The 25892-nt window shown below is 42.1% G+C and overlaps 3 protein-coding genes across 5 annotated transcripts; 1 reads left to right on the forward strand and 2 right to left on the reverse strand.

Annotated features, from left to right (window-relative positions):
• Positions 1-1316: 1316 nt before the first annotated feature.
• On the reverse strand, positions 1317-7104 carry aaas (achalasia, adrenocortical insufficiency, alacrimia). Of its 2 annotated transcripts, none has more exons than XM_063906569.1 (17): positions 6958-7104; positions 6610-6742; positions 6141-6268; positions 5817-5872; positions 5624-5715; positions 5470-5516; positions 5044-5142; positions 4278-4421; positions 3627-3747; positions 3401-3525; positions 3070-3130; positions 2673-2763; positions 2397-2490; positions 2116-2183; positions 1950-2031; positions 1740-1824; positions 1317-1553 (listed from the first exon to the last, which is right to left on the reverse strand). In XM_063906569.1, the coding sequence occupies exons 2-17, from the start codon at positions 6721-6723 to the stop codon at positions 1401-1403; spliced, it is 1560 nt and encodes a 519-aa protein (XP_063762639.1). In that variant the 5' UTR covers positions 6724-6742; positions 6958-7104; the 3' UTR covers positions 1317-1400. The 2 variants fall into 2 exon arrangements, with proteins under 2 accessions (XP_063762639.1, XP_063762723.1); XM_063906653.1 differs by having other exon boundaries at positions 2397-2493.
• Positions 7105-9963: 2859 nt separating this feature from the next.
• On the forward strand, positions 9964-17872 carry map3k12 (mitogen-activated protein kinase kinase kinase 12). Its single transcript, XM_063897239.1, is given in 14 exon segments — positions 9964-10426; positions 11811-11857; positions 11859-11995; positions 12094-12285; positions 12456-12614; positions 13247-13405; positions 13623-13731; positions 13925-14034; positions 14272-14388; positions 14485-14619; positions 14727-15444; positions 15532-15599; positions 16035-16314; positions 17070-17872. Coding segments are annotated over 14 exon segments (2850 nt in total). The 3' UTR covers positions 17226-17872.
• Positions 17873-19841: 1969 nt separating this feature from the next.
• pcbp2 (poly(rC) binding protein 2) lies at positions 19842-25650 on the reverse strand. 2 transcript variants are annotated; one of them, XM_063884161.1, is made up of 13 exons: positions 25465-25650; positions 24545-24676; positions 24421-24444; positions 24296-24328; positions 24062-24178; positions 23829-23960; positions 23620-23748; positions 22763-22837; positions 22452-22493; positions 22035-22107; positions 21883-21938; positions 21602-21771; positions 19842-21072 (listed from the first exon to the last, which is right to left on the reverse strand). In XM_063884161.1, exons 2-13 carry the CDS (start codon positions 24611-24613, stop codon positions 21036-21038), a joined length of 957 nt encoding a protein of 318 aa, XP_063740231.1. In that variant the 5' UTR covers positions 24614-24676; positions 25465-25650; the 3' UTR covers positions 19842-21035. The 2 variants fall into 2 exon arrangements, with proteins under 2 accessions (XP_063740231.1, XP_063740222.1); XM_063884152.1 differs by having other exon boundaries at positions 22434-22493.
• Between the last annotated feature and the right edge of the window lie 242 nt (positions 25651-25892).

Genomic DNA, 25892 nt, shown 5'->3' on the forward strand with positions numbered 1-25892 from the left:
AAATCTTAACAGCGACATATACTTATTCAAAAATATAATCAGCAATTATCTATTCAAACGTACAATTTAATACATATGCCGATAAAAATCATGCCTGTCAAAAAAGATGCTAGATGGTGATGACACCAAAATCATAAACAATGTTTAGGACAGGGAAAAAACAAGAATAAAGGACAACTCAACGGATGAGATAGAAGTTGGCCTCCCAGACGTCAATAGCTCCTCACCTCTGCTGGAGGCACATTAGCTGCTGCTACACCAAGCTGTTGGTAGTAGAATTGCATTGTGGGTAATCGTGTAGGCGCCAGGTGATGACTGGTAAGAAGAATGCCTGAAGTAAAAAAGGTGTACCAAATCCATATCATAATTCTAAACGGTATGAACTTCCTATTTAATGGTCAAAGTATATCGTCTTAGCAATTAGTATACAACATTAAAAACACTTCAGCATTCCCAAGAAAAAAAGAATACATGTCTTAAATTAATTCAAACTACTCTTATCTGTCCTTGAAGTTGCTCCTACATACACTATATAGACAAAAGTATTGGGACACCGACACATTACACCTACAAGAGCTTATATGACACCCCATTCCAAGTTCTTAGGCATTAATATGAAGTTCGTCCCCTTTTTGCAGTTATAACAGCTTCCACTCTTCTGGGAAGGCTTTCTACAAGATTTTGGAGTGGGTCTGTGGGACTTTTTGCTCATTCATCCAGAAGAGCATTTGTGAGGTCAGACACTGATGTTGGACGAGAGGGCCTGGCTCGCAATCTCAGTTCTAGTTCAACCCAAAGGTGTTCGATGGGGTCGAGGTCAGGGCTCTGTGTGGGCCAGTCAAGTTCTTCCACACCAAACTCATCCAACCATGCCTTTATGGTCCTTGCTTTGTGCACTGGGGCACAGTCATGCTGGAACAGGTCTTGTTTTCACAAAGTCGGAAGCATAGAATTGTCCAGAATGAGTCGGTAAGATGAAGCATTAAGAATCCCCTTCACTGGAACTAAAGGGCCTAGGGCCCTAGGCCAACCACAGAAAAAACAACCCCCTTTCTACGATTAAGAAGAGTGTCCCAATGCTTTTGTTGTATCTTATCTGCATTGCAATGAGGGAGAGATGACCAGATTAGTTTATTTTCCATCTGCTCTGAGAATACTTTGTCACGTGTCTTGCGTACACACACTAGAGACAAAACAAAAAAACTACAATCAATTTAGACTTGGACACTGTGGATACGTTAGGCTTTATGCTCTTCCCAACTGTTAAAAATGCTGGTTCAAATGTTTTGAGAAAAAAAGGAAGCAAAAATAGTCAGTTCAGCAAGAAATGTACATGTTTATTAACAATCCATGATAACAAAAATGACTTGAGTGAGTGTGTGACTGACAGTGAGGGTCAGTTAAGAGGCGAGCTCAGTGAAGAGCGACTGGTTGAAATCTGCAGGCCTTTCCTGAGGCCGGGGCAGAGACGGGCTGCCACCCAGGCCAAAATGTGGGACACTAGTGCTCAGGAAGTAGAAAGGAACATGGGTAATTCTTCCACTGGACCAACACTGAGAACAGACAGACAAAGTGTTACTTTGGAGAAGCTAATATCACTCATTTACCTGTGTTTCTGCAAGGTTAACCAAGTCACATTTTAGACCTTTTAATAGGATGCTATTTAATACCCTATAGGACCAAAATCACCACGTTATTAAACTTTATCAAATGTATGAAAAGGTAATGTTAAGACCTACCACAGTGAGCAGAGCTCCGTGCTGGAAGTTTGGATGGAACTGAATCAGTCTGGCCTCAGCGCCAGCCTCCCCTTGAACAAAACCACTAAAATAGAGAAACGTTGGAAGCTTCAGTACAGCTCTTGTAGTTGGGCATGCAGGAGTACTAGTCATATGTAGTACTTTAGTGCTCCATAAATATGAAATGCAACCACACATGAAGGTACAAACCAAGGCAGAAGCTCAAAGACGGGGGTGGTTCTCGTCTTGAACATGGCTATGACTGCAGGCCGGTCTGCTGCTTGTGAATCGCCTGAGAGAAAAAATAAAATGTGTAAAATACAACACTCATATTATACTGATAGAGTTCATCAAGATGAATCAAAGTGAGACAGACCCTTGAGAAGCACCGCCAGCCTCTCTCCTGTTGGGTCCCACGCTAAGGACTGGATCTCTCCTCCAACCCTGGCAGATAAATGAGACAGAGGTGAGCGACTCTTCACTGTTAGTGAGTGTTGTGTAACATGCAGATAGGAAGTCAAGATGTTCTGAATAACGCCTGCTGATTTCTGCTCATCAAACGCTTTGTTCAATTCATTTCTCGTACTTATGGTCTTGCTGTTTTCCCTCTTTGATTTTACAAGCCCTGCTCATCCATTTTTAATGAAAAGCTCTTACATGATGTCTCCGTCTGGTGTGTTAAAGGTCGTCTCTGATAGGTCAGCCACCACTGCTGCTGCCTGCGGACCTTTGGTCGTGCACGTCGGAACGCCTGCTGAATAACAATGACATCATACCGGTCAACTTCAGTCAACTTATCACATTTCTTTGGGGTTTCTTAGATCACTTTTCATCCAACTTGAGTCGCAAACTATTTGAGCTGCTCATAATTTATTGACCAGGGTGTTTATTCTACAAAACATCTGTATATTCAGTAGCAGACAGACAGTTGACCTGGAGAATCAGTGAAGGTCAGAGCGTAGATGACCATCTCTCCCTGAACGGTGAAGAGAAGTCGACTTCCATCGGGACTCCAACAGCCGGACTAACCCAACAAACAGACAAACAACAAACAAACAGACTCATGATCATCAAATAAATATATTCTATATAAAAAAAGATGATCTAATATTATTCTCAGTCTTTTTAAGACATCGTAAACAATCATTTTTGTAAGTTAAAATACATTTAAAAAATAAAATAATAATAAATACATAAAATCCAAAAAATACATCAAGTTACACAACCTTTGTTTTAAAGGATGTTCCTTAATGTTTTATTTTGAACTTTCTTTGCTCTTTTTTTTACATTACATAATCCATCGAGACAATGTTTAAAAACAGTATTTTACCTGGCAGCGTCCTTTCACACACGGCCAACGCTCACAGGTCCACATCCTGGTTTCCCAAACCCTAAAGAAAGAAACTATAATTATCTATGTGTAAAAACTCTAATTCTGTCCACTTATTATCTTATAACAACCTGTTAAACTCAGACTATTCCCCTAATCCCTTCAAAATATTCATGAGAGTCGGCCTCTATTATAATACACAAGGAATTTCACATATTCATTGGCAGCTTTACATATCTTCCAAATTAAATGTGCTTTTAAAGCTCTATAAATGAAGGTGAGATTAGAAAATATTATGAAACGTTTGAATCTCTGGAGGGCTGTCTCTGACCTGAACAGGGCTGAGGGGGTGGAGGCCAGAACATGGCTGCCATCAGGGGACCAGGACAGGAAGGTGACCCCGCCTCCTCCGACACGCTGAAGAGGCACACAGCTTTCTGCGGCCACGTCCCAAACCTGAAAGATACACAACAGCACACACACACACACACACACTTTTTAAGCCAATATCTTTCAAAATGAATTAAGAGTTAAGAATAATAGGGATCGCCTCGTACCATCATGGCGGTGTCCATAGGGGAGGCGGACACGAGCAGAGAACCGCTTGGAGACCAGGCGATGGACGTGACGGGAGAGTGACCGGGCTGAGACAGAACCTGAGCGCAGCCAGAGGAAGGCCTGGAGAGGAAGAGGAGCACACAGAGAGGTTCAACAGTTAAATTGAAGAAAATTCTGTATAATATCTTCTTTTTTTGTCTGTACTGGTGTTCAATAACCAGCATACACAATAAAAACAATTCATTATTCATTAGATATTTCCCCCATAATCATAATTTGTCTATCAATTATTCACTCCATGTTAACTTGAATTAGCTTTTTTTCAAAAAGAGTCAATTCTTGATGAAGGAAACATTATTCACATTATCGTTAGAAAGACATTAAAAAAAGACAGTGTTGTAGGAGGATCAGTACCTGCACTGTTCATAGGCTGGAACTTCTCTGAAGCTCCACAATAATTCACTCTGGAGGATATCTTCACATATTTTGCCTTTACCAACGAATCCAAATTGCAATTCTGATAACATTTTATTTAATTGTGCTGCCCTTAATTTCATAAATCTATTTAAAGACTCTCATAAAACTTGTGCAGTATAATCCAAGTGTCCTTTAACCAGTCAACCTATACGTAACATCTTTAATTCACGTACCTGGTTGACAGTGAGCAGGGGTCTACGTGCCACACCAGTAAGCAGTTCTGACAGGCGACAGCGAGGGCAGACGCACACAGAGGCTTCCACTGAACCGCTGCCACACTCTTCTGCAGACGGTGCTTCAGTGTGGGGGTGGTGGCACTGAGAGACATGAGCACAAAAGAGTGTAAGGAAAATAGTGTCACACAATGACAGAGCAACATAAGAACGATGCTGTTCGAGGAGGCCGAAGATCAGATTTTGTGTTTGTAGATGTCCTGAAGACACAGCTTTATTAACCATGCCAAGGAGGTTATGATTCTGGCTGTTTGTTTGCAGAATTACAATAAAACTGCTGGCCTGATTTTCATAAAACTTGCTGACAGAGTGTAGCATCGGTCAAGGAAGAACCCATTCATTTATAGAGAGGATCTGAATCATGGGGGGAGATAACTTTCTAATCTTCCTACTGGGACATGACGAAATGGCTTCGCTTTAAGGCCAGATATATTTTTTCAACCTTTTCTTCTCATTTCGAGATATGGAAATGACCTTCATTATTATTTATCTGCTTGGCTAGTAAACTCTTAAGGGCGCTACCTGTTGCCCTGCATGTTTATAGAGTATACTAATGCTCTACCATTTTTGGACTATTAAAGCTGGATTCTTGTGTCATGTTTATTGTTGCTTTTTAAAGCTTTGATCAGCAAATAAGTCTACACCACATATATCTATAATCACAGATATGCAGCGTAGACTTATTCCCATTAGCTGTAGACACTACCTTTTGGGGTTGTAGATCTTAATGGAGTCGTCCAGGAGGGCTAGAGCAAACTTATCTGCATGAGGGTGCCAGGCGAAGGCTCGCACCACACAGTCCGACCTGGTGAAGCAAGAAGGCAACTTGTTTTAGTCAAGCAACAGTTAAAAATCAAAGATCTCTAGTTAACTTTCATGTTGCTCAAGCAGATTTTCACATGTATAAACCTAAGACCATCACTTAAAACCAAGAATGGATTGTAGCAGTTGTGGTAGATAAACATTATTATGATTGAAAACAATATGAAACAACTCATTTCCAGTGACAGTTATGGTAAGAATAAAACATGTCCCCAGTTCGTCTGCTCACTACCTGTTCATAATAAATAGAATCCTTCATCTGACCTTTGAGAGCCAAACTAAGCTATAGATAATAAAAATGAGCACTTACCAGTTGAGCACTTGTGAAAACTCAGCCAGCATGTCCTCACTGCTCATCTACACACCAAACAACAGGTAAAAACACATTTAATAAAAGCATCACAATAACTATCTGGTAATTATGTGTACTGTTGTTAGGAACACATATATCCACTTAATCTTACTGTGAGATGAGGAAACAGGGAGCCATGGAAGGAAGAGAACCATCGGATCAACGCCAGAGTGAAGCCAGAACTCACTGACAGCCATTTAGGCACTGCAAGAACCCAAGATACAGGAGAGGGGATGCATAGCAATCATTTGGATAAAGGATCAGTTCATTTTATGTTAAAAAAAAAGAAGAACATGTTGGCGTACCTTCTGTATTTGAGTTGGTAATTTCATCCAGTAGCCCTGTTAAACCACCATCCCGCCTGAAATGGACAGATAACATGAATTAAAAATCTAAGTCTGTAAAAGATGTGACAAAATGTTACTATAACAGCATACAGTGTAATATGATTGCATGCAAAATGTTGTTGTAATACTGTTTCAGATATTTTTGTAAGTGTTAAGAAAGCAGTTTGATTGAATTTGACTTCTGTGAGTAGTTGTTGTTTATTCAAATTTGCTGTACTTTCTTGGCACACATATTATTGTAGGGTTTGTAGTGTGTTTGAGCTTGTGTGTGTGTGTGTATACCATGCTGCTGCACTCCTCATCCACAGTGTTTCAGAGTGGTCCAGGAAAGCTGCCTTGCTGCTGCTTTCTGTGCGACAGTGAAGCTTCAGAGACTCTCGGGGGAAATACAAACTCAGAGGACTCGACTCCTGCAGAAGACACACAACGATTCAACGTTCACTATACAAGGGCATAAACACAAGCAGTGATAGGTGTGAGAATATCATCACATGCATGCAGCTCTTCAATGTGTTTCTATAGCTATTATAAATGTGCCCAATGTTGTAAGGAAAAGGCAATGTAATGATGGTCCCTCAGTGAAAGCGTTTGGTTAGGAGAAAGGGCTCAGATGAACGAACCTTCCTACACCACATTTAGTGAATGTCCTGATGCATTTAAAAGGTATGTGAAGTAACCACAACAGCTTTGAATCAGACCACATAATGTCTTTTAATATTGTTAATAAGTATTCATAGGCTCTGAATCGGACCTGTTTGAGTCGGTCTTCAGTGGAGCCTCCTCCTGACAGCAGCTCGTTGTTGGACTCGCACAGAGTGGTCTGTCCGGCAGGCAGGGGAGCGGGGAACAACGCCAGAGAGCACATCTTCAACACGGGGAAACCACTGGAAACACACAATGGGTCAGTCAGGTATACAGATAAGTGGAAACAATGTTAAATCCTCTACAGCAAACTGTGGTGAACAGATGGCTAGTTAGCTTACACTAACGGTGAGAGTTAGCTAGCTGGCTCAAGCTAACCTAACTCCAGTAGTTTAGTATCAGCATGGTTATGACAACAGAACCCGTCGCTCTTCATTTTATACGTGCTAGAAGTTACCTTGTATTGTGTCCTGCGTAGTGTGGTCAATTATAGGCAGTTGTGTTTCCAAACAACAGCAACATAAAAGTGCATGCTGAGTTGTTGTGTTTTTTTCAGTTAATCGCGCCGTGTGGACGACAGCAAGCGAGAGGGACAAACAGCACGGAGTTCGGCGACAGAGCGATGCTATGCTGCCCTCTTCAGGACACAGAGCGACATGACATCCGCACTATCCCGAAACACACAACAAATGTTTTTGTTAAAGAGTTGAGATCTAAAATACACACTCATTTTGAAATCACACACATTACCAACACTTAAGTAAAATGTTAAATGTCTGTTCTGTAAGTTGTTAAGTATACAAATAGTGCAAAGAAAATCTGCAAGGATATACCTGGACGTAGAGAAGCTAGCCTTATTACATGTATGTATGTCTTAGCAAGTAGGGTTTATATTGACTGTGAAGGGTGATCAATATGAATATGTGTGCATTTATAAACTGTAAAAATATAACCAGGATTTGAGCAAGGGATGTTTCTGTGTTACAGCGTTATTAATGGGCATTTCCCTACTCATCACCAGAGAAGGGCAAAGCAAATGGGCAGTTACACCCCAGCCTCCCTGGAGTGATCCGGCAGGGATCCAGTGTGTCTTGCTCAAGGACACATCAACAGCAACAGCAGGGTAGATGCTGGCTGACACATGGTAAGATAAGAGATAAGATCAGATAAGTGACTGTATTATCATCCATCTGTACAAAGTGCAGTACAGTAAATAGAGGGAAACAATTGTGTTTCCCTGGTCTTGTTGCAAAAAAAGAACAAATCAGCTGCAAACTACAACATCCTAAAACAGGTACAGAATAAGATACAACACAAGGTTCAATAACTATTGTAGAACAATAGCCTATAGGTCAATATGAATAAAGGTAGTGTTATTAAGTGTAAACCAATATCATAATCCTGGTTAACGCTCGAACTAAAATAAAGGATGTGATGATGGAAAACTGAAGCCGCGTGCGTGTGTGTTAATGTTTGTGTTTGTGCGCGCACGTGTGTTTGCAGAAGGTGGTGGGAGCGCCCCCTCGCGGTGCAACTCGCATTTCCGTGACGTCAATTCAGCACTGGGAAGGAGAAAGCTCCCTCCCCCCAAAACCCAGCGCGCCTCACGTTGCATGGGTCCCCGGTTATTGATAACACAATTTGCCTGGTGGGATCCATCCCGGTAGCGTGAAACTCGTGGATACAGGGACTGGAGATACAACAGTCAGCCCGCGCCGAAGGAAAACAACGATCTGCTCATTCACACCGACAAATAGAAAGCCGAGCCCACCCCTTCACTTGACAACGCGACATCAAGCAGGCAGAAAGGTATGGGAATGTCATACTATACGGTTAAATGCTGGTGGGATAAGAAATCGGGGATCACAGGACGTTAAGGTATGATGCTTGGTGCGGTAGCGTTCACGCCGCTCACACTGCACCACTGAACCGATACTGCCAAGAAAGGGAACATCGTCGATGGTTGCTAGAAAATCGTATTTGTGCAGCGAGAAAGCCCACATTGCAAATATTTGTGTTGGTGCCAACGTTGAGTAAACGCTGTAGACGCTGCGGCAGTTTCACTTGGCATGGACTATAGTAAGCATCGGGCTTGCAATTCATGCACGTCGGTTATGATGCTGCTGAGTGTCATCATCACATCCTCGGTTATTTAAAGATTGATCTTCTTGCATTTGTGTGTGTGTGTGTGTGTGTGTGTGTGTGTGTGTGTGTGTGTGTGTGTGTGTGTGTGTGTGTGTGTGTGTGTGTGTGTGTGTGTGTGTGTGTGTGTGTGTGTGTGTGAAAGCATTGCTCCTTCGCACAGGCCTGTTGGTTGTTTATTGCCCATTTTTTCCACGCTTTCATTTCACAGTCGTCATGGCTCTTCTCATGCAGTGGTGCATTACCAGAAATGGAGCTGGTGTGAATTTGGTACATGTGCTCTGTCTCTCTCTCTCTCCTTGTCGCTATCTCACACACTTGCAGGCACTCACGCGCGGACGTACGTACACACTGAGGTGGTTATGCAATTCGTCATATTCTTCAGATGCACACAATGTACTTGATGCACGACATATGGAGCTGCAGAGCAGCTTTGCTCAGACGTTGTCTGACACTGGTGCCCCTCAGAGGGACAGTTAAAGCACAGGTGATGGACTGTGAACTGCACAACCCTCCTCTGGTAGATTCATTCATAAACCTCCATGCACCTCCACTCTGGGTAATGTGCTCCACTGGGCATGATGGATTTTCCATTCACAGACACAGAGATGAGGTTTTACTGCAGGATTCAGGCAGAATCTGGATGTGGTTAAACTGGGGGACTGGCTGGATGCCTAACTCACAGCACGACTCCACTGTTTGGTTGCTGTGCATGGTTTGAATAAGAGAAAAGTTAGTGCAAACGCCAGTCATTTCTTAAAAGATCAAAGGAGACATTAGAAGGGAAGGCAGCAGCAGCACTGGACAGCTCCAGTTGCAGTGTGGAGCTGTCCAGTGCTGAAGATAAACACTGTTTTAAACCTGAACAAATGAAGGTCAATTTAAATATTACATATTGTTGAGTAAAAGTAAAACGCCCTTTAATACTAATAGCAAAAATCATACTCTGGCCTATTTCAGAATAATATATACTTCATTTCATTGTTTTTTTACAAATAAATCTGGGTAGCTTGAGAATGTCACCAAGGGATCAAAAAGTTTTATCTTGACCTAAAATAATGCATTAAAGTTTATTTGTTGCCAACATTTTGTATTGTTGATCTGAATCTTCAAGTAACTTATAATGTCAAATGAAGTGGTGGAGTATAAAGTACAATGTTTGCCTCTGAGATGTAATGGAGTAGAAGTATAAAGTTGCATGGAAAAGTAAAATATACTTTATACTACAAGTCATTCTAATGTTATCATATATCTTCTCCTCCAGGCGAGTGTCTCATCCTTCCATCATCCACCCTAACCTGCCGTGTTGGGGAAACCCCTAATGAGTGGGACCTGTATCCATGAGCCCCGTGCCCCTTCCCCCTCCCTGTCAGGCTTCAGCACCCCCATCTCAGAGCCCCCCTATCGAAGATTCGATGGAGACACCCCTGCCTGCACCCCCGAAACGGACCTGACGCCCACACAGTGTGTCATCCGCAACGTGCTGTCCATCGACACCGGTGGACCAGGGGCGCCGGGCGGCAGCAGCCCCACTCCAAGCGATGGACCCTCAGCCCACTTTGACAACAGCGTGCTAAAACTACATGAACATGAGGCCTGCCAGTGTGGCGGGGGGGCAGAGGCCGGCCACAGTCCAGAGGCTGGTGCTGTACGGAGCCAGTCGGATAACATTCGACTACAATCAGGAAGTGGAGGTTTTTTGGAGGGACTGTTTGGCTGCCTTAAGCCGGTCTGGACCATGATTGGAAAGGCCTACTCCACTGAACACAAACATAGCCATGAAGGTATGTGACAGCAAGTGATACACGTCTTTGCTCTCTGACCCTTATGCCATGCAGCAAAGATAATTTACATTTACATTTTATTTGGTAGGGATGATGCAAATTAACATAGTTCCAATACAGAGCATGAAACTGATGTGCTGCTGAGTTTGTAGCTGTCATTGTGCTGTTTCCATACCCATAGAGATACACCCTAGAAAATGATGATCTCATTTCTACATGAAGTTTGGACTCCACAGTCGTGGGGAAACTATTAAGTTATGCTATTTAAGAAAAAGTACCAAAATATCAATAAAAAAATATTACAGTACTTGTGAAAATTCTTCATTTGTAATCCTGCCAGACAGATGTAATGCTAGTCAAATCTACTTAAAGTATTGAAAGTAAAAGGACTCCGGGATAGGTGTATTATTATATTATAAGATTGGAGTTGGTGCATCCATGCATTAGTAGCTGGTACAGGTGGACATCATTTAGCTACTTTATTAACATTTAGTTTCATCTAGTGTGTTCCAACGTAAGGAGTTGGGGGAAAAAAGGTCCAGGGGTTGTGAGAAAATGAATGGGAGCCTTCTCTGATATTTCCTTTTCTGTTTTGTTTAATATTGCATGGTCTGACATTGGATTGTGTGTGGTAGAACAACCTGTGGACACAAGCTTAAGAGTTTAGGAGTCATTTGTTTAATCTTAAACAATATTGTGTAAGCTCATCAGATGTTTTTAAAATATAAATCTCAAAGAAACCATCAATCAATATATTTTATTTTCACTGGAAGAGTGGGGGTCATTCACAGTAACAGCTACAGTGAGTTTTCACAGCTGGCTGGGAGGGGGGGAGGGTGCTTCCTGTGCATCTGCCCCCGCTGTAGCTGCTCTCCAGAGATCTGGACACTTCAGTGGACTTCATGAAGAATTGATCTGCTTGTCATCTTTATTCTGCCCATCTCGTCTCTCTTCAGCGACTGTACTCTCACAGTCGTTTAAGTCACGTCAGTATGACAGAGGACAGAAAGATTAAACTATAAGTTGATTGTTTTTCCCTTAAATCTTCCCTGTTCTCTGGACAGAAATGCAATATTCTACTGGAGAAGTTATCAGTGTATCATTTGTTTGAACATGGCAGGCATTTCATATGACGTTATTGTGTCCTGCCAGCCCATTCTTATGTGTAGCATGGAGCTAACATTTGCTCAGCAAGCCCCCTCTCTGCCAGGAGTGCATATTGACATTTACACAGCTTTGTAATGTCTGCTGGATATAAATTAGGTAATTTCCTCAAAGGATGCTGCTAAAAAATGATCTCTTGCAATGCCTGTGATAATACTGTATAACATGCTTTCTTCATGTATTCATTGCATTTTTTGTGGACTTATTGGTCTGAGTTTAGAGTCCTGGGAAGTTCCCTTTGAGGAAATCTCTGACCTGCAGTGGGTAGGGCAGTGGTGCACAGGGGGCCGTCTTCCTCGGCAAGTTCCATGGAGATGACGTGGCTGTAAAAAAAGTGCGGGACATCAAAGAGACCGAGATCAAACACCTCCGCAAACTCAAGCACCCTAACATCATCACTTTCAAGTGAGGAAGAAGCACATGATATCGTACAGTTTAAACTGCATACATATCTTTTTCTGTTCAACTGTGTCATGTTATCTGACTGCCATATTTTTCTCCAGGGGCGTGTGCACCCAGGCTCCTTGTTACTGTATCTTGATGGAGTACTGTGCCCAAGGCCAACTATACGAGGTGCTGAGGGCGGGCCGTAAAATCACCCCCTCTCTCCTGGTGGACTGGTCCATGGGCATTGCAGGGGGCATGAATTACCTGCACCTCCACAAAATCATCCACCGAGACCTCAAGTCCCCCAAGTAAGTGGACTCAACCTGAAAAATCAGCCAACACACGACCATAGTTCCTATATCGACTGTTTGTCACCGTAAGACCAACCGCATATAGATTTACAAGAGGCGCAGCAAAAGGGGATCGCACCGGCCTGCCTATTTCCATGTAAATTAACATGTATTCCCCCCCTTTGCAGCATGCTGATCACACATGATGACCTGGTGAAGATCTCTGACTTCGGCACTTCGAAGGAGCTCAGTGACAAAAGCACCAAGATGTCGTTCGCCGGCACCGTAGCTTGGATGGCGCCTGAAGTCATTCGGAATGAGCCGGTGTCGGAGAAGGTGGACATCTGGTAAGGCTGATTAACAGTGACTTTGTTTCTGTCTTACAAAGACATCAGCACTTTTCTCTTCAACGGATGCAGCAATTTAGCAATTACCTATACTATACTGCACTACAGCACGAGAGCAGTTCCTGTGTCAATATCGGGTTCAGGTTTTTTAGTGCTGTTTTGAATTTGTATCTACGTATTTGTGATTACTGTCAATGACACCTATGTCTATGCATTATAAACATACCTCATCTCTTTAACACTTAGAGTAATGTATTATCACATAATAATGCATTGGAAAGAAGATAAAAATGTATTACACCAGGTGTGAATAGTAATGATACTGGATCTTATAAGTAATTATAAAATGCTGTAGGTTTGTTATGATCAGTGTTGAAAGCATTATTAATATTTGATTGCTTGGACTATGATTAGACATTGCTATGAGTACATTATAATGCATTATTTAGGTTGTTTGAGACTTTCCGAATGAAGCTTTAACAGACTTTTAAAAGGGAACACATTATGCCTTTTCCTATAGTGAGTTATATAAGATTGTGTGCATGTAAATTGTTTGGAAAGGCTAAAACACAAGTACACTCCCCCCCTGTCTGAAATGAACCTGAAAATGAGCACAACATGTCCTCTTAAAGGTCCTTTGGAGTGGTACTGTGGGAGATGCTGACTGGAGAGGTACCTTACAGAGATGTGGACTCATCTGCCATCATCTGGGGAGTGGGGAACAACAGCCTGCAGCTGCCCGTACCTGAGAGCTGCCCCGACGGCTTCAAGATCCTCCTCAGACAGTGCTGGTGAGTAACGCCTAGAAGTGGAGGACGAGGAAAGAAAAATAATGAGCACAGCAGAGAAGAGAGGACAAGAGAGGCTGAATTTGGGGATATTAGAGAGGTAAAAGCAAAGGTTGAGAGTAGCAGCACAGGGAAGTGTTAGTCTGTGGTTTAAGGACTTTATTGATTTTGCAGAGCATTGTAGATGTACACAGCTGTCTTTCCTGTCTGGGATTTGCAGGAACTGTAAGCCAAGGAACAGGCCCTCTTTCCGTCAGATCCTTCTTCATCTTGATATAGCATCAGCGGATGTGCTGTCCACTCCACAAGAGACGTACTTCAAGTCTCAGGTACGGTTGCTTCTTTCAAGCCTCAACACAAAAAACACAGCTATAATTTTAATGAACAGATGTACCCAAATATACACATGGCCCCAGACAGGCTTAAGCATTAATCAGACTTTGACAACGTGCAGAAGAGAAGAGGTTTTAATGCCCGTTATGATGAAACGAGGCAAGGTTAACAGAAATGTGTTCCCATCAGGCTGAATGGCGAGAAGAGGTGAAACAGCACTTTGAGAAGATTAAATCTGAGGGGACTTGTATACACCGACTCGATGAGGAACTGATCAACCGACGCAGAGAGGAGCTCAGGTCTGCTTTTATTCCTCTCAAATCTTACATAAATGTAGTTGCAACCAGTGGATGATGGTACATTTTGCTATGTGAGCTCACATGCATAAGGCCACCTTAACTGTCCCATTTCTCAGTGTCATTCCTTTTGTCTGCCCACGTGGATGAAATAATTGCCTTGAGTGCATGCCTATTGTGGAGCATTTGGAGTCTCTCATGCGGATGCACAATGACAGCAGCAGCGTCTTGTCTTCTCAGGCATGCTCTGGACATTCGTGAGCACTATGAGAGAAAACTGGAGAGGGCTAACAACCTTTACATGGAGCTGAGCGCCGTCATGCTGCAGCTGGAGCTGAAAGAGAAGGAGCTGCAGAGGTACAAATAAACCCATGAACACAGAGTATGCATTAGTTAGAAATTAATGAGCTACGGTGAGTAAAGAGTTTGTTGTCTTTTGGTATTTATTTCCAGGAGAGAGCAGTCTTTGGATAAAAAGTACCCAGGTTTGTTTAAGCATCACAGCTCCAGGCAGAGCAGCTCCTCCAACACCATGGACAAACTCATCAAGAAGCGAAACGTCCCGCAGAAACTGCCCTCGGGAAAGAGGTGTGTGATCTTGTTCCAGTCCGTATTTAATAAAACATTAAAGCTGACATGAATATTCATCAGGCTTGTGGATTGTAGCTGTTGACTAATCCCTCGTACTCTTTCAGGCCAGACATTCTCAAGTCTGAGGTAATCATTCCCAAAATGGACTCCTCTGTGATGCAAGTCACCATCCCGGCCTGCCCCAACAGAAGCTCCACTTCTCCCAGCCGTTCTCGGAGGGTAAAGACCCGCCATCGCAAGCCCGGGAAGGGCAGCAGCGGGGACCTGGCTGGACTCAAGGCAAATCAGTCCTCGTCTAATAGGGACACAACTACCCAGGTTAACAGTAGTAGCACCAACACCTCCAAGCAGCTGCTGGAGCCGTCTGCAGCGCTGCGGAGCCTCAGCCACGAGCAGCAGCAGAGGCAGCTCTCATCCTCCAGCCCCGACCTCATCTGCACCACGCTCGAGGCAGAGGGGCAGGGGAAAGGGGAACCTTCTGTGGGTGGGCTGGAGAGAGGGGGGAGCCTCAGTGCCTCTGCAGGGTTAGGGGGGTCTGAGGCGGGGGCAGCCGGTCTGGATGATCTCACAGAAACGCCACCACGCAGCGACACGCCGAGCGAAGACGCAGCATCTTTCCCGTTCTCCAGCAGCCCAGACTCACCGTGTGGGAGGGGGGCGACGGCAGGGAGGGGGTCGCTGGGATCTCCACGTCATGATGGGGAGGATAAGGAGGAGGGGGCTGGGGCTGTGAGGCTGCCCCGTGGAGCATCAGGAGGAATAGGGAGTCAGCACCTCACTCCTTCAGCCATTCTGTACAGGGCAGCTATCTCACGCAAACAGGTACAGCGCCACTCAGCTGATCCTACTCCTCAGTGTTCCTTTGGTTATACTTTGGTCATTTTCACTTGTGCATCTTTCCCTCTATAGAGGCGTGGAGTTTCATCAGAGGAGGAGGAGGGTGAAGTTGACAGTGAAGTTGAGTTACCACGGAGACGGTGAGTAACTTGCTTTCCTTCGTCACTGGAAAATGTCCTCAAGCAATCTTTCTTCTCTGAAAGAGTTTCTGATTTATTCCAAGGACAAGAGTACTTCTTTTTGTTTGCGTCATTCTTACACATCATCATTTTTCTTTTTAAAGATAGTTGAATTAATTTTCTTGTCCAACACAAAATTTCCACAGATGGGCAGACACAATATTACAAGTTGTTGTGCTAACATCTAGCAAAAAGTAAAGACATTGTATAGAAAATAAAAACATCACCAGCAGCAAAGTCTTGTCAACGAAATCGGTCATTTTGAAATCAGTTTTTTGTTAACAAAATTCTGATAACAACCAATAAACACCACAAAGGAAATGTATAAACCTGACAAGGATTAGCTCGCAGCTGGCGATGTGAATAACCGCCATCTGTTTTCCTTTGTATCTCCAGACGTCCGACTAGCATCACCAAGTGCCAGTCGGTGTCCACCTTCAGCTCAGAGAACCTGTCGGTGTCGGACGGCGAGGAAGGCCACACTACCGACCACTCTCACAGTGGCACCCCCGACGTGGTTAGCACCAACACGGACGACAGGTTGGACGACCGCAGCGACGACCTCCTCTCCCAGGGGTCGGAGATCCCGGCGGACAACACCGACGGCCTGTCGGAGAGAGACGGAGCGCTGGGACCGGCCAAAGCTCCGCTGGACGCCGGGGGGAATCCTAATGAGGTAAAGAAGCTCCACCATAGAGAGTTGCATGTTTCTGTTTGTGCCATCTTCTGAGACCGGTGTAAAAGAACATATCGTACTCCAAAAGCCAGTGGTCGGAAGTAATTAAGTGTTCAGAAACTCTGCTAAATTTGAACATAAGGGCCAATGTGTTCTTCGTAGTGTTTAAATACAAGACTAAAACAGTGCTGTTCAACCTTTTTGGCCTTTGACACCTTACAAAAAATGTACTGGTTTCTGGTTGGGACGCTTTCCCCGATTTCAGATTACTAGAAATTCTCTGAAAGTTACATTCAAATTAAAGTTTGAGACATAAAGATATACCTTATTAAGGCTGCCCATTCTTTGTAGATCAGTCGACTAAAAGGTTGTTTTGGTCTTAATCAAATAAGATTTCTTTAATCAATTAGTCTTTCTTTTTAAAGGATTGATTCATGCTAAATTACTTTTTCAAATACAATAATCGCACTTCGCTTTGTAAACACAAGTTTTCTTTTTTTGTTTTATAAACCATTCATTATTTTACAACCCAAGATTTATCGTGCGACCCTTTAGTTGGGAACCTCATGACCAAACTACCTGACTGTCTTTAGTGGATAAATAAGATAACCCTCAACTAGCTCAACAGAAAAAAGCTTCTAAATGTATGACCTGTTCTTTTAATTTAGCATTGTTAAGTTGATGCTTCTACACAAGTAGATGGTTTAAATTCTGCTTTATACATCTACTGCATGACATGCCCTCTCTCTCTTCAGAGCCGGGCCCTGTGTGATGACTCTGACTGCGACAGTGCAGAGCTGGATCAGTCGGGTAGCGGAGAGCCCAGTTGTCCTCCCAGTGCTGGAGCGTGGGTGCAGCCCTCTCTACCCTACCAGGGGTCTCCACAGGCGCCACACACAGCACCTCCATAGAAAGCTGGATGCTAGCAAAGACCTACAGCTCCTAATGCAGTACATTACTGTTGTCATGAGGAATCACACCTACTTCACCACTCAGACTATGACAAGTTGACTTATGGTGTCTCATAAGTTAGTTGGATGGCATAGGACATTTGTCATAACCTGACATCTGATATTTTGGCAGCTTGTGACATCTGGTAAATGTCATTTAAGTTCAGTAGGGTTTTTGTTTTAGGCAAAATAACCTAAGCCACAGCTCCGGTTCAGCAAAAACCCTACTACTGACGCACACGCACGCACAAGAAACCACACTCGTTGTCCTTTAAACACTCTAATCCTCACTCTGGGAGCATCCTCCATGATACTCCACACACTAATGCATCAAATATTAAAGAATAATAATGTAAATATCCATTACATACCACATGAGAAATATCTAACTTTATTTTATTTGTAAGATACAAATGTAAGACTAAATGGTATGCAGCCCTGTGAACAAATGCATGACTACATGTTTATCATTTATGGTTTGAATGTGTCAGTTTTATATTTTGTGAAAGTTTACACTTTTTTAATCCTGAAAGTATTACTTCAGTTATTTTCTTTTGTTAATAAATGTCAGCACTCGAGAAAAAAAAAAAAAAAAAAGGGAATGAAAATCTCACCAAGATGTCCATCACGATGATTAGGATGCTCAGTAGGTAATATATTATTTTTTTTAACCCTTCTACTACTGAATTATAAGTACGTAAAACACATCATTGAGGTTTTTTTATTAAGCTTATCTTAGTGATGGGATGGAGAACATTTGTGTCACAAAAAAATGCACTTTTGCCATTACCGGTGTTGCTTCACCGGTTTCTCAAATTGTCGGCTATTTGATTGTGTTTCTTAGTAGGACGTAGTGTGTTCATGTAATGACATACACTAGCATTGGTAACGAAGGTACTATCTAAGCAACAAACACTGGTGCTAGTGCTTCAGTAAAGGACTTCTCCAGTTTAGTATTGCACTCCTGTAACATTGTCAGCCTAACGAAGAACAGTTCAAGAGAAAAAGCGATCAAGAGGTCAAAATCGGTGTGGTACAACCAGAGATATTGTCTGCTTTAATCCTCCCATTATTATTTCTTGTCAAAAACCTGGAGTCTACATTACCCACGATGCATCTCGGCCAAGAGCAGTTGTTTCGGGACTCCCTAATAAATTGGTATAAACCTTCTTTGCCTGTTCTGAGTTGGCATTAATGAATTTTCGGCAAAACACGTGAATAATGCCCACATACACTCTGAGAGCAGGTCCTATTTAGTTACTATAGTTGTTATATTTGGTCTCCCACCTATGTATATGGAAATTGACAGTCACTTTAAATCCCATTAGGGCCTCTAATGATTCAAGATACTACATTTATCTCACTACAGACGCCCCTCTTAAAAGATGCATCTTGTTGGACATAAATTAAAGCCATTGCTGATATATATTAAAGCACTATGTAGTAGTGCATACTTTCCAATATAACTCAATGTTGTTCAATTTGAGAAATTTACATCAAAAACGTTTAGCCATTGAAAAATCTGCAGGAAAGTTTAGCCTTGCCAGCTGTACAAGGAAGAAAAAAAATCAGTGTATCTTCGTAAATCGATGATAAAAATAATGAAGAATATCATCCATGTTGGACGTTACGATTAGGCAAGAGATCTAAAGGTTTTGTAGGTTTAATCCTGTTCAGGCAAATATCAGACTCATTAAAAACTCTTAAGGTACTGTTTTGCTAGCTTATCCAAAAAGATGTTTTTTTTTTTAAACAATGCAAGCCTAAGAAAATGGAATCAGGAACAAGGAGTCCCATTGTGCCACAGTCTTGATTTGTGTTTGGCAAGTAGCAGCTAAGGTCGCCTCCCGTAGAGATGAAGCGCTGGCTACAGAGCTCTAATAAAGTCCCTCATTTCTGACTCCACAGCTCCAGAATACTTTTCATTTTCGAAATGGTAGTCTCCAGAGTTGTATAAAAGAAAAAGCTTTATACAACTTTAAATGTGTAACATCTGTGGAGTTCCCCTTTAAGTAAAGAACCAAAAGGACTCCTGTAGTTCATGATATTCATACGCTTCATAAGAACCTCAAATGTTCCTGTTACCCTTTAAGATAACTGCGGAGGTAGCCAGATAAGGAATAGAGCACTTCTCTGTGGTGGTTACTAGTAGAACAGTAAGTATCCTTTGGGTTTAAATAGAAATGTTTTGTTTTTATACAGCATTGCACATTGTACCTGTAAAAAAGGAATTATATCAAAGGCAAAATATAATGAGCAACAATAAATAATGTATTGGTTAAACAAAAAAAAAAGTTGTGTGATGTTTATCTACAGTATATACTACAGTCTGTGCTGTTGCATCACATGAGACAGCTGAATGAGAAATAAAACGATATTTTCAATGATTTTAAGCATGTCCAAAAGGTTCCTGTGTCTTTTCTTAACCTGTCTTTAACACTGGTTTGTTTATAGAAAGTAAAATCCCCGTACTGGAAGAAGCCATGTTGGATTATTAATAAATCTTGAGCTCGATAATCAAGTGGTCAGTCTTCTTTATAAGTAAGTAAACATCCCAACATAAGAATAAAAAACTGATTAAGCATTTCACATCTTTTTTTATTTCTGTATTTCATTTCTTCAACAATTTAATTGCACCCAGATCTACAATAGTTTGAAAACGTGCACAAAAACGTGAGTTTCTTCATCCTGCAAAGAATAATAAAAAATAAAATCTGACCCAGGCAAAAAAGGATAGCAGGAAACTAGTGTTAATTCTATAATTCTCCTTCTAGTTAATCATAATTTAATACCTCAGCATAATATACGTATAAAGACAAATATGTCTTGTAGTTTTGCCCCTTGCAGCATTCCCCAGCCCTGCAGTTAAAAAAAATATTTTCTCTATTTAAAACAAACATTTCAATGTTATTATCATCATCATCATCACCATCATCATTACTATGGTCTTAGTAATTTCAGAGAAAAGAAAATATTTTCCTCTCATTCAGGCCCACACCTGGTGACCAAGGCCCACCCACCCTTATCAGAATCCAATACACAACAATGCTCAAAAGTCCTGATCGAGAAATAAAACGGATGGAAACACAGGAATGACACAAAACAATTACTCAGCAAATTAGAGGAGAGACAAAACGTAGCTTATTATTCTCGTTTGAACCCGCACTCAACGAGGGATAAATTACTTCTACGTTTTTCCTGCATACATCTTCACCTGGAGATCATTCACACCCACTGAAACCCGTTAAACCCACAATGCCTCATCAGGAAGTACAGCTTCAAATAGAAGATGGCAAATATCAATGAATTCTACTCTTACACGGAGCTGTGTATTAAATAAAAATAAATAGATATTTAAAAAGGGAGAGAACAGTCCATCTATAATGTTATTGTGTCTTTTTTTCTTCATTTTTTGTACATTTTCTAAGAAAAATCTGACATAAGAAAAACATTATTTATGCCTTTTCAGATTTTTCCAAAACGTTTTACCTATATCAAGAAGTTCATACAGATAAACAGTAAAATAAGAGGGAAAAAAAATACAACAGAAGTCTTTAAAAACTATATGCAAAGGGAATTTAAAAACATAATAAATAAATAAAATACCAATATCATGATGATGCTGTAATTACAACTGAGTAGGTGTCTAACCAAAAAAGAGGAGAAAACAGTGAGTTTATAGTACTTGGTTTTTGCATTAAGTTCAATAAGGGACCTCTTGGTAAAAAGTAGGGGGAGGGGTTACGTTAGGTGCTGATGAAGATCCTCAGGTCAGTTGGCTGCGAGTCCAGTAGCTTCAGAAGAGAGCCTGAGGAGCACAACAAAAACAAGGAAGTGTTAAATACCTTCATATTTGATTCTAAATACTCATTTATCTGAATTTCCTGCAGAATATCAGAAGCTACACGTTGCAATTTGGCAATAACATAAATGGCGCCCCAAAATGATGAAGTGAGAGAAATTACGAGCATGGAAAATATTTGATTATTCACTTCCTCCAGACATTTTTATCCTGTCCAAATGGGACTTTCCGTCTGTGCTCGGCATTGCTCTGGCAATAGCATACACATTACATATTTCCACACTAATCCCGTGATTAGGCGATAACACTTCATTTTTAAAGCCCCATTCATACAGATTAGTGCATTTTGGAGAGCTGGGAAAAAAAACAAGTAAAACAAAACAGTGTGTAAACAAAAGTAAATCTCAGTTTCGTGTTTTTTATTTTACTTTCCAGTAGAAATGAGTGATGATTAGAGTTTTAAAGTTTCTGTTACAAAGTAAGCAGTCGGCCCTGCTCTGTAGTGGAGGTGTTGCAGTAGCATAAAGCTTCTTACCTGGCATTGATCAGGTACTCAGCCAGGCTGATGCTGGCATGGGAGCCAGTGATGGTGACCTGCCTGTCAGTGGAGCCCTCCACAGGGTTGGCAATCTTGATCTGAGCCCCTGACATCTGACGGATCTCATTGATCTTTGCGCCCTGACGGCCAATAATGCAGCCAATGAGCTGAGGGAGAAGAAGAAGAACATAGGAACCATAAGCACTTTAAACAAAAGACGAAAGATAAAAAAACAAGCTACTTAAAAAACAGTACATGATGAGATAAATGCGACTTACATCGTTTGGAATGGTCAGCTCATGAGAGCCAGTTTGTGCAGAGGCGTCCATCCCAGCTGAAGAAATGCAAAGAAAGCCCATGAAAGTGTTGACTGGGTGGATTGTTACCAATTTACATTAAGCCGATTTCCTCTTTCAATATGTCTACCTACCCTGGAAGCCCTGGTTGCTATGTGCAATGGGGAAGGGGCTCTGCTGCATGGCCAGCTGGTGAAGTTTGGTGAGCTGAGGCAACAAAGGAGGAGAGGACACGGAGAGCAAACAGAAACATGAGCGAACATCTAGAAGAGATTACAAAGTAGAAATCTTGAAATTAAGTGGTTATAGTGAGGATGAGAAGAAATATGAAATGGAACATGAAACTCATGATTTAGCCTTAAAAAGGGTAAAAAAAAGAGGAATCATTTTTAAAATGTTAAATAAGTATAATGTTTGAAATTGTTAAATGGATATCAGGCAGTGGGGGTTGGAAAATTAATAGTCAGTGGGATGAAGTAAGAAGGTGGCATGGCTCCTGAGGACCGAAGATTCAAATATATTGGATCACTTACAGAGGGCCCTTCACTTACATCAGGCTGAGGAATGGCGTGCTGCCCTTGGACAGCGTATGCCTGCAAGGAGAGAACAACACTTAGGAGGGTGTGGCAGTGTGACAGTGGACTCCAATATCCATCAGTCCCCTGTCCTTGGTGTGCTACAATAACAAAGCCGAGCACGAGTGCATAAAAAACTTTGGTGATAGCCCAAGGACAATCAAATTCCTCTGACCAGAAGTGCTTCAGTAAAAAGTGAGAACATTTTCCCCAAAACAGCGGACACTACAGGGAAAAATCGCACACACACAGCAGATGTAGAGCACAAACAAAGAAGTGTTGTTTACCTGACCACCTGCAAAGATGACAGGAGAGCCTGAGGGTTTGGGTCTGTACGGGATGGTCACTCCCTTTGGGGGAGACTAAGAACACAGAAATAGCACCATTAACTATTGAAGTGACATCAAAGGTATCACAGAATATAATAAACCATCAGAAGGATCAGTACCAGGATTCACACCGCTTTGTACGAAACTCAAGCACTTTCAAGGTACCTAAAAAACAAAACAACAAAGACCTAAGAAGCTCAAATCTAAATTGTAGCTACATATGCAACGGGGACAATCTGGCTTACAGTATTTCTTCACCAACATCAGTCACTGTACATTTTCAGTTATTCATAACAACTGATTGAAGGGTTCGATAATGATTATTTAAGGATTAGCTAGCTCTGTGTCAAGTGTGAGACGTGAGGAGATTTGAACTATTAAAGAGTCACTAATATAAGTGGTTGCGTATACGAAACACAAGATTATGTGGAAACTCAAGCGTTGGTTCCAAGTGGGACATTTGATTAGCAGGGAAATTCATTTTACTCTCATGTTAGGGAGGAATTAAGTTTTCTTGCATTTTGGCTGCTTTCTTTAAACAGATATATTGAAATGTGGTTGGCATGCAGCAAAAGGACCACAGGTTGGATTCGAACTGAGATCAATGCAGTAAGAACTCATCGTGGTTCTATAAAAAGCTGAGCTGCCATGATGCCCAGGTTTCAATAAAGTTCATATTTTACGTAATTCCTTATTTCAAATTAAATGAAATGAAATTAAGCATTTCCAAACGTTGTATGTACCCTGAATAAATGTATATCAAATAACAACATTCAAACAGATCGATAGCAGCTTTATATAAATAGTGTCTGTACCTCAAGCATGACAACGCAGATCTGCTTGACACACTCGATAATGGACTGTGGGGTCCCTGCAACTGTGATGGCACGCTCTGTTGAGTTGGGCAACATGTCCCCTGCTACTTGTACCTGAGCTCCTGCAGACTGCAAAGACACACACAACAGTTAGAACAAATCAGGGATTAGACACAGACTTTAAAAAACAATGAAATGTCATGACAAACCTCTCTGATTTCCTTGATCTTGCAGCCACCCTTGCCAATGAGAGAGCCACACTGGCTTGCAGGCACGACGAGGCGCATGGTGACCGGTGGTTTGCTGGTGGCCGTACTGTTAGTCATTGAGGTGCTGATGTCCTGGAATAAACAGTGACACAACAACAAGAGTAAGAAAACCTGAAAGTGTCAATCCAGTTGCTTTAACGTGTCTGAAATCAGAACCAGCGGGTGATTCTTACCTCCTCCAGTTTCTCAATGATCATGGAGAAGGCTTTAAAAATGGAGGTGGTGGGACCCGCAAGAGTTATGATCCTCTCTGGACAGTTCCCCTCTGAGATGTTGATGCGAGCACCACTCTGCGTGGAAAGGGGAACAAAACGGGAATATCTTATGATGCATGAGTCAAAGTCACTTAAAGTATGGACATGCTTGTTCTCGTTCACCAACATAGTACAATACAAAAAATATCTTACCTCCTCCCTCATCTTCTTAACAGACTCTCCTTTCTGTGAAGAAAGCACAAATACACAATATTTACAAAACACAGAGGGCCAAGATCTACTAGATAGTAATCATTCTGGCAGTAAAAACAACTTACCTTGCCAATGATGCTACCAACCTCCTACAAAAGAGAACACAAATGTGTGTTAAAGCCGCTGTCCCTGGCAGATGGAAAGCAATGTTTGTGCTCATTTTCAAACACTGCATGTAGTCACACTCACCTTCCCATGCATGAGTAGCCTGATGGTTAAGGTGACATTAAGTCCTCCTTCAACCAGGCTTGAGTCCATTTCTGCTGCTGAATCCACGATTAAACTGGCCACGAAGCGGGTCTTAGGTCACTGGTTGAATGTCTGCAATAGAGCGGAAAATGTGACTATCAGGGACAAATGTAGTGACAGGAAACTATGAGGACATCAGACCAGAAAAGCCTTGTTTACTAAAAAAGCTGCTGTCAGTGCAGATCAATGTACAGATGAATGCAGATAACATCGTGTTGATTTGATCTAGTGCTGTATTTTAATAACGTTTTCTATTCATGTTAAAAGAATGAGGCTTTTCAGTCCAGTAATTCACATTAGACTGGCCCGGGTCCACTCATTCACATTAGCACAATGACCCACTGTCTCCATGAGGCAGTGACTACTTCCTGGCGTAAAAACAGCGTTAGCGACATAGCTTATAGGTAGATTTTAAGAGAGAAATGCAAGACCATAACATCCTCTTTATGTTATGGCAACTTTGTGTCGAGTGCGCAATGTCAACAAAAAGAAAGCTCATAGCATGGCATAAGCTATTTTAGAAAGAGCATCACAGCTAGTCGCGCAAGCATTGAATGCTACGTTAGCATTTCTACCGCAACTACCAAAATACACAAGAAATAGCTGTGGGGATATCTGGCCACCACATCTATAATAATACACTACAAAATACAGTGCTTAGCAATTAACTCATTGTCGTCTATACAGCGGAACACAAATCTGTTATTTTCCATTAAGGTAGCTATCGTTAGCGACGCTTGATCCAGGAACTAGTCTGATCCCGCGGCCTACGGAGCGCACCAAGGCAACACGCCGAGTTATCCCCGTCCTTCACTCCGAGAGCAAACCGCCACAAAGCCGTGTATTTCTGCAGGACTTACCCGAGCCGTCCCTTGAAGAGTGTTCAGGGGGTGGGTAGGGTGGCAAGGGTGGAAGGGGAGAGGTTCGGGAGGGAGTTTTAAAAGGATCCGGGGAAGAGGGAAGAGACGCCGCTGTTCGATCAGACTCCACTCTTCTGCTTGGCACAAAAGACAAAATTAATTCAACTTTGACCTCTCAACTGCCCCGCCCCTCTACCCGGGTCAACCCCGCCCCCCGGAGCACTGTCCCCATGGAGGTAAATTGAACCTCCACTACACCGTGACTGCGTAAATGTTTGAAAATATAAAATAGGTACGTTTTCAAAATAATTTTGTCCTGCTGTTTATACTATAGACCAGAGGTCTTCAACAGGGGGGTCGCGACCCCCAGGGGGTCCGCGGAGGTACTGCAGGGGGGTCGCGAAATCTTTGGTTGATTAGACAATTTT

Source organism: Eleginops maclovinus, chromosome 1 (assembly GCF_036324505.1).
Source record: "Eleginops maclovinus isolate JMC-PN-2008 ecotype Puerto Natales chromosome 1, JC_Emac_rtc_rv5, whole genome shotgun sequence".
NCBI lineage: Eukaryota > Metazoa > Chordata > Actinopteri > Perciformes > Eleginopidae > Eleginops > Eleginops maclovinus.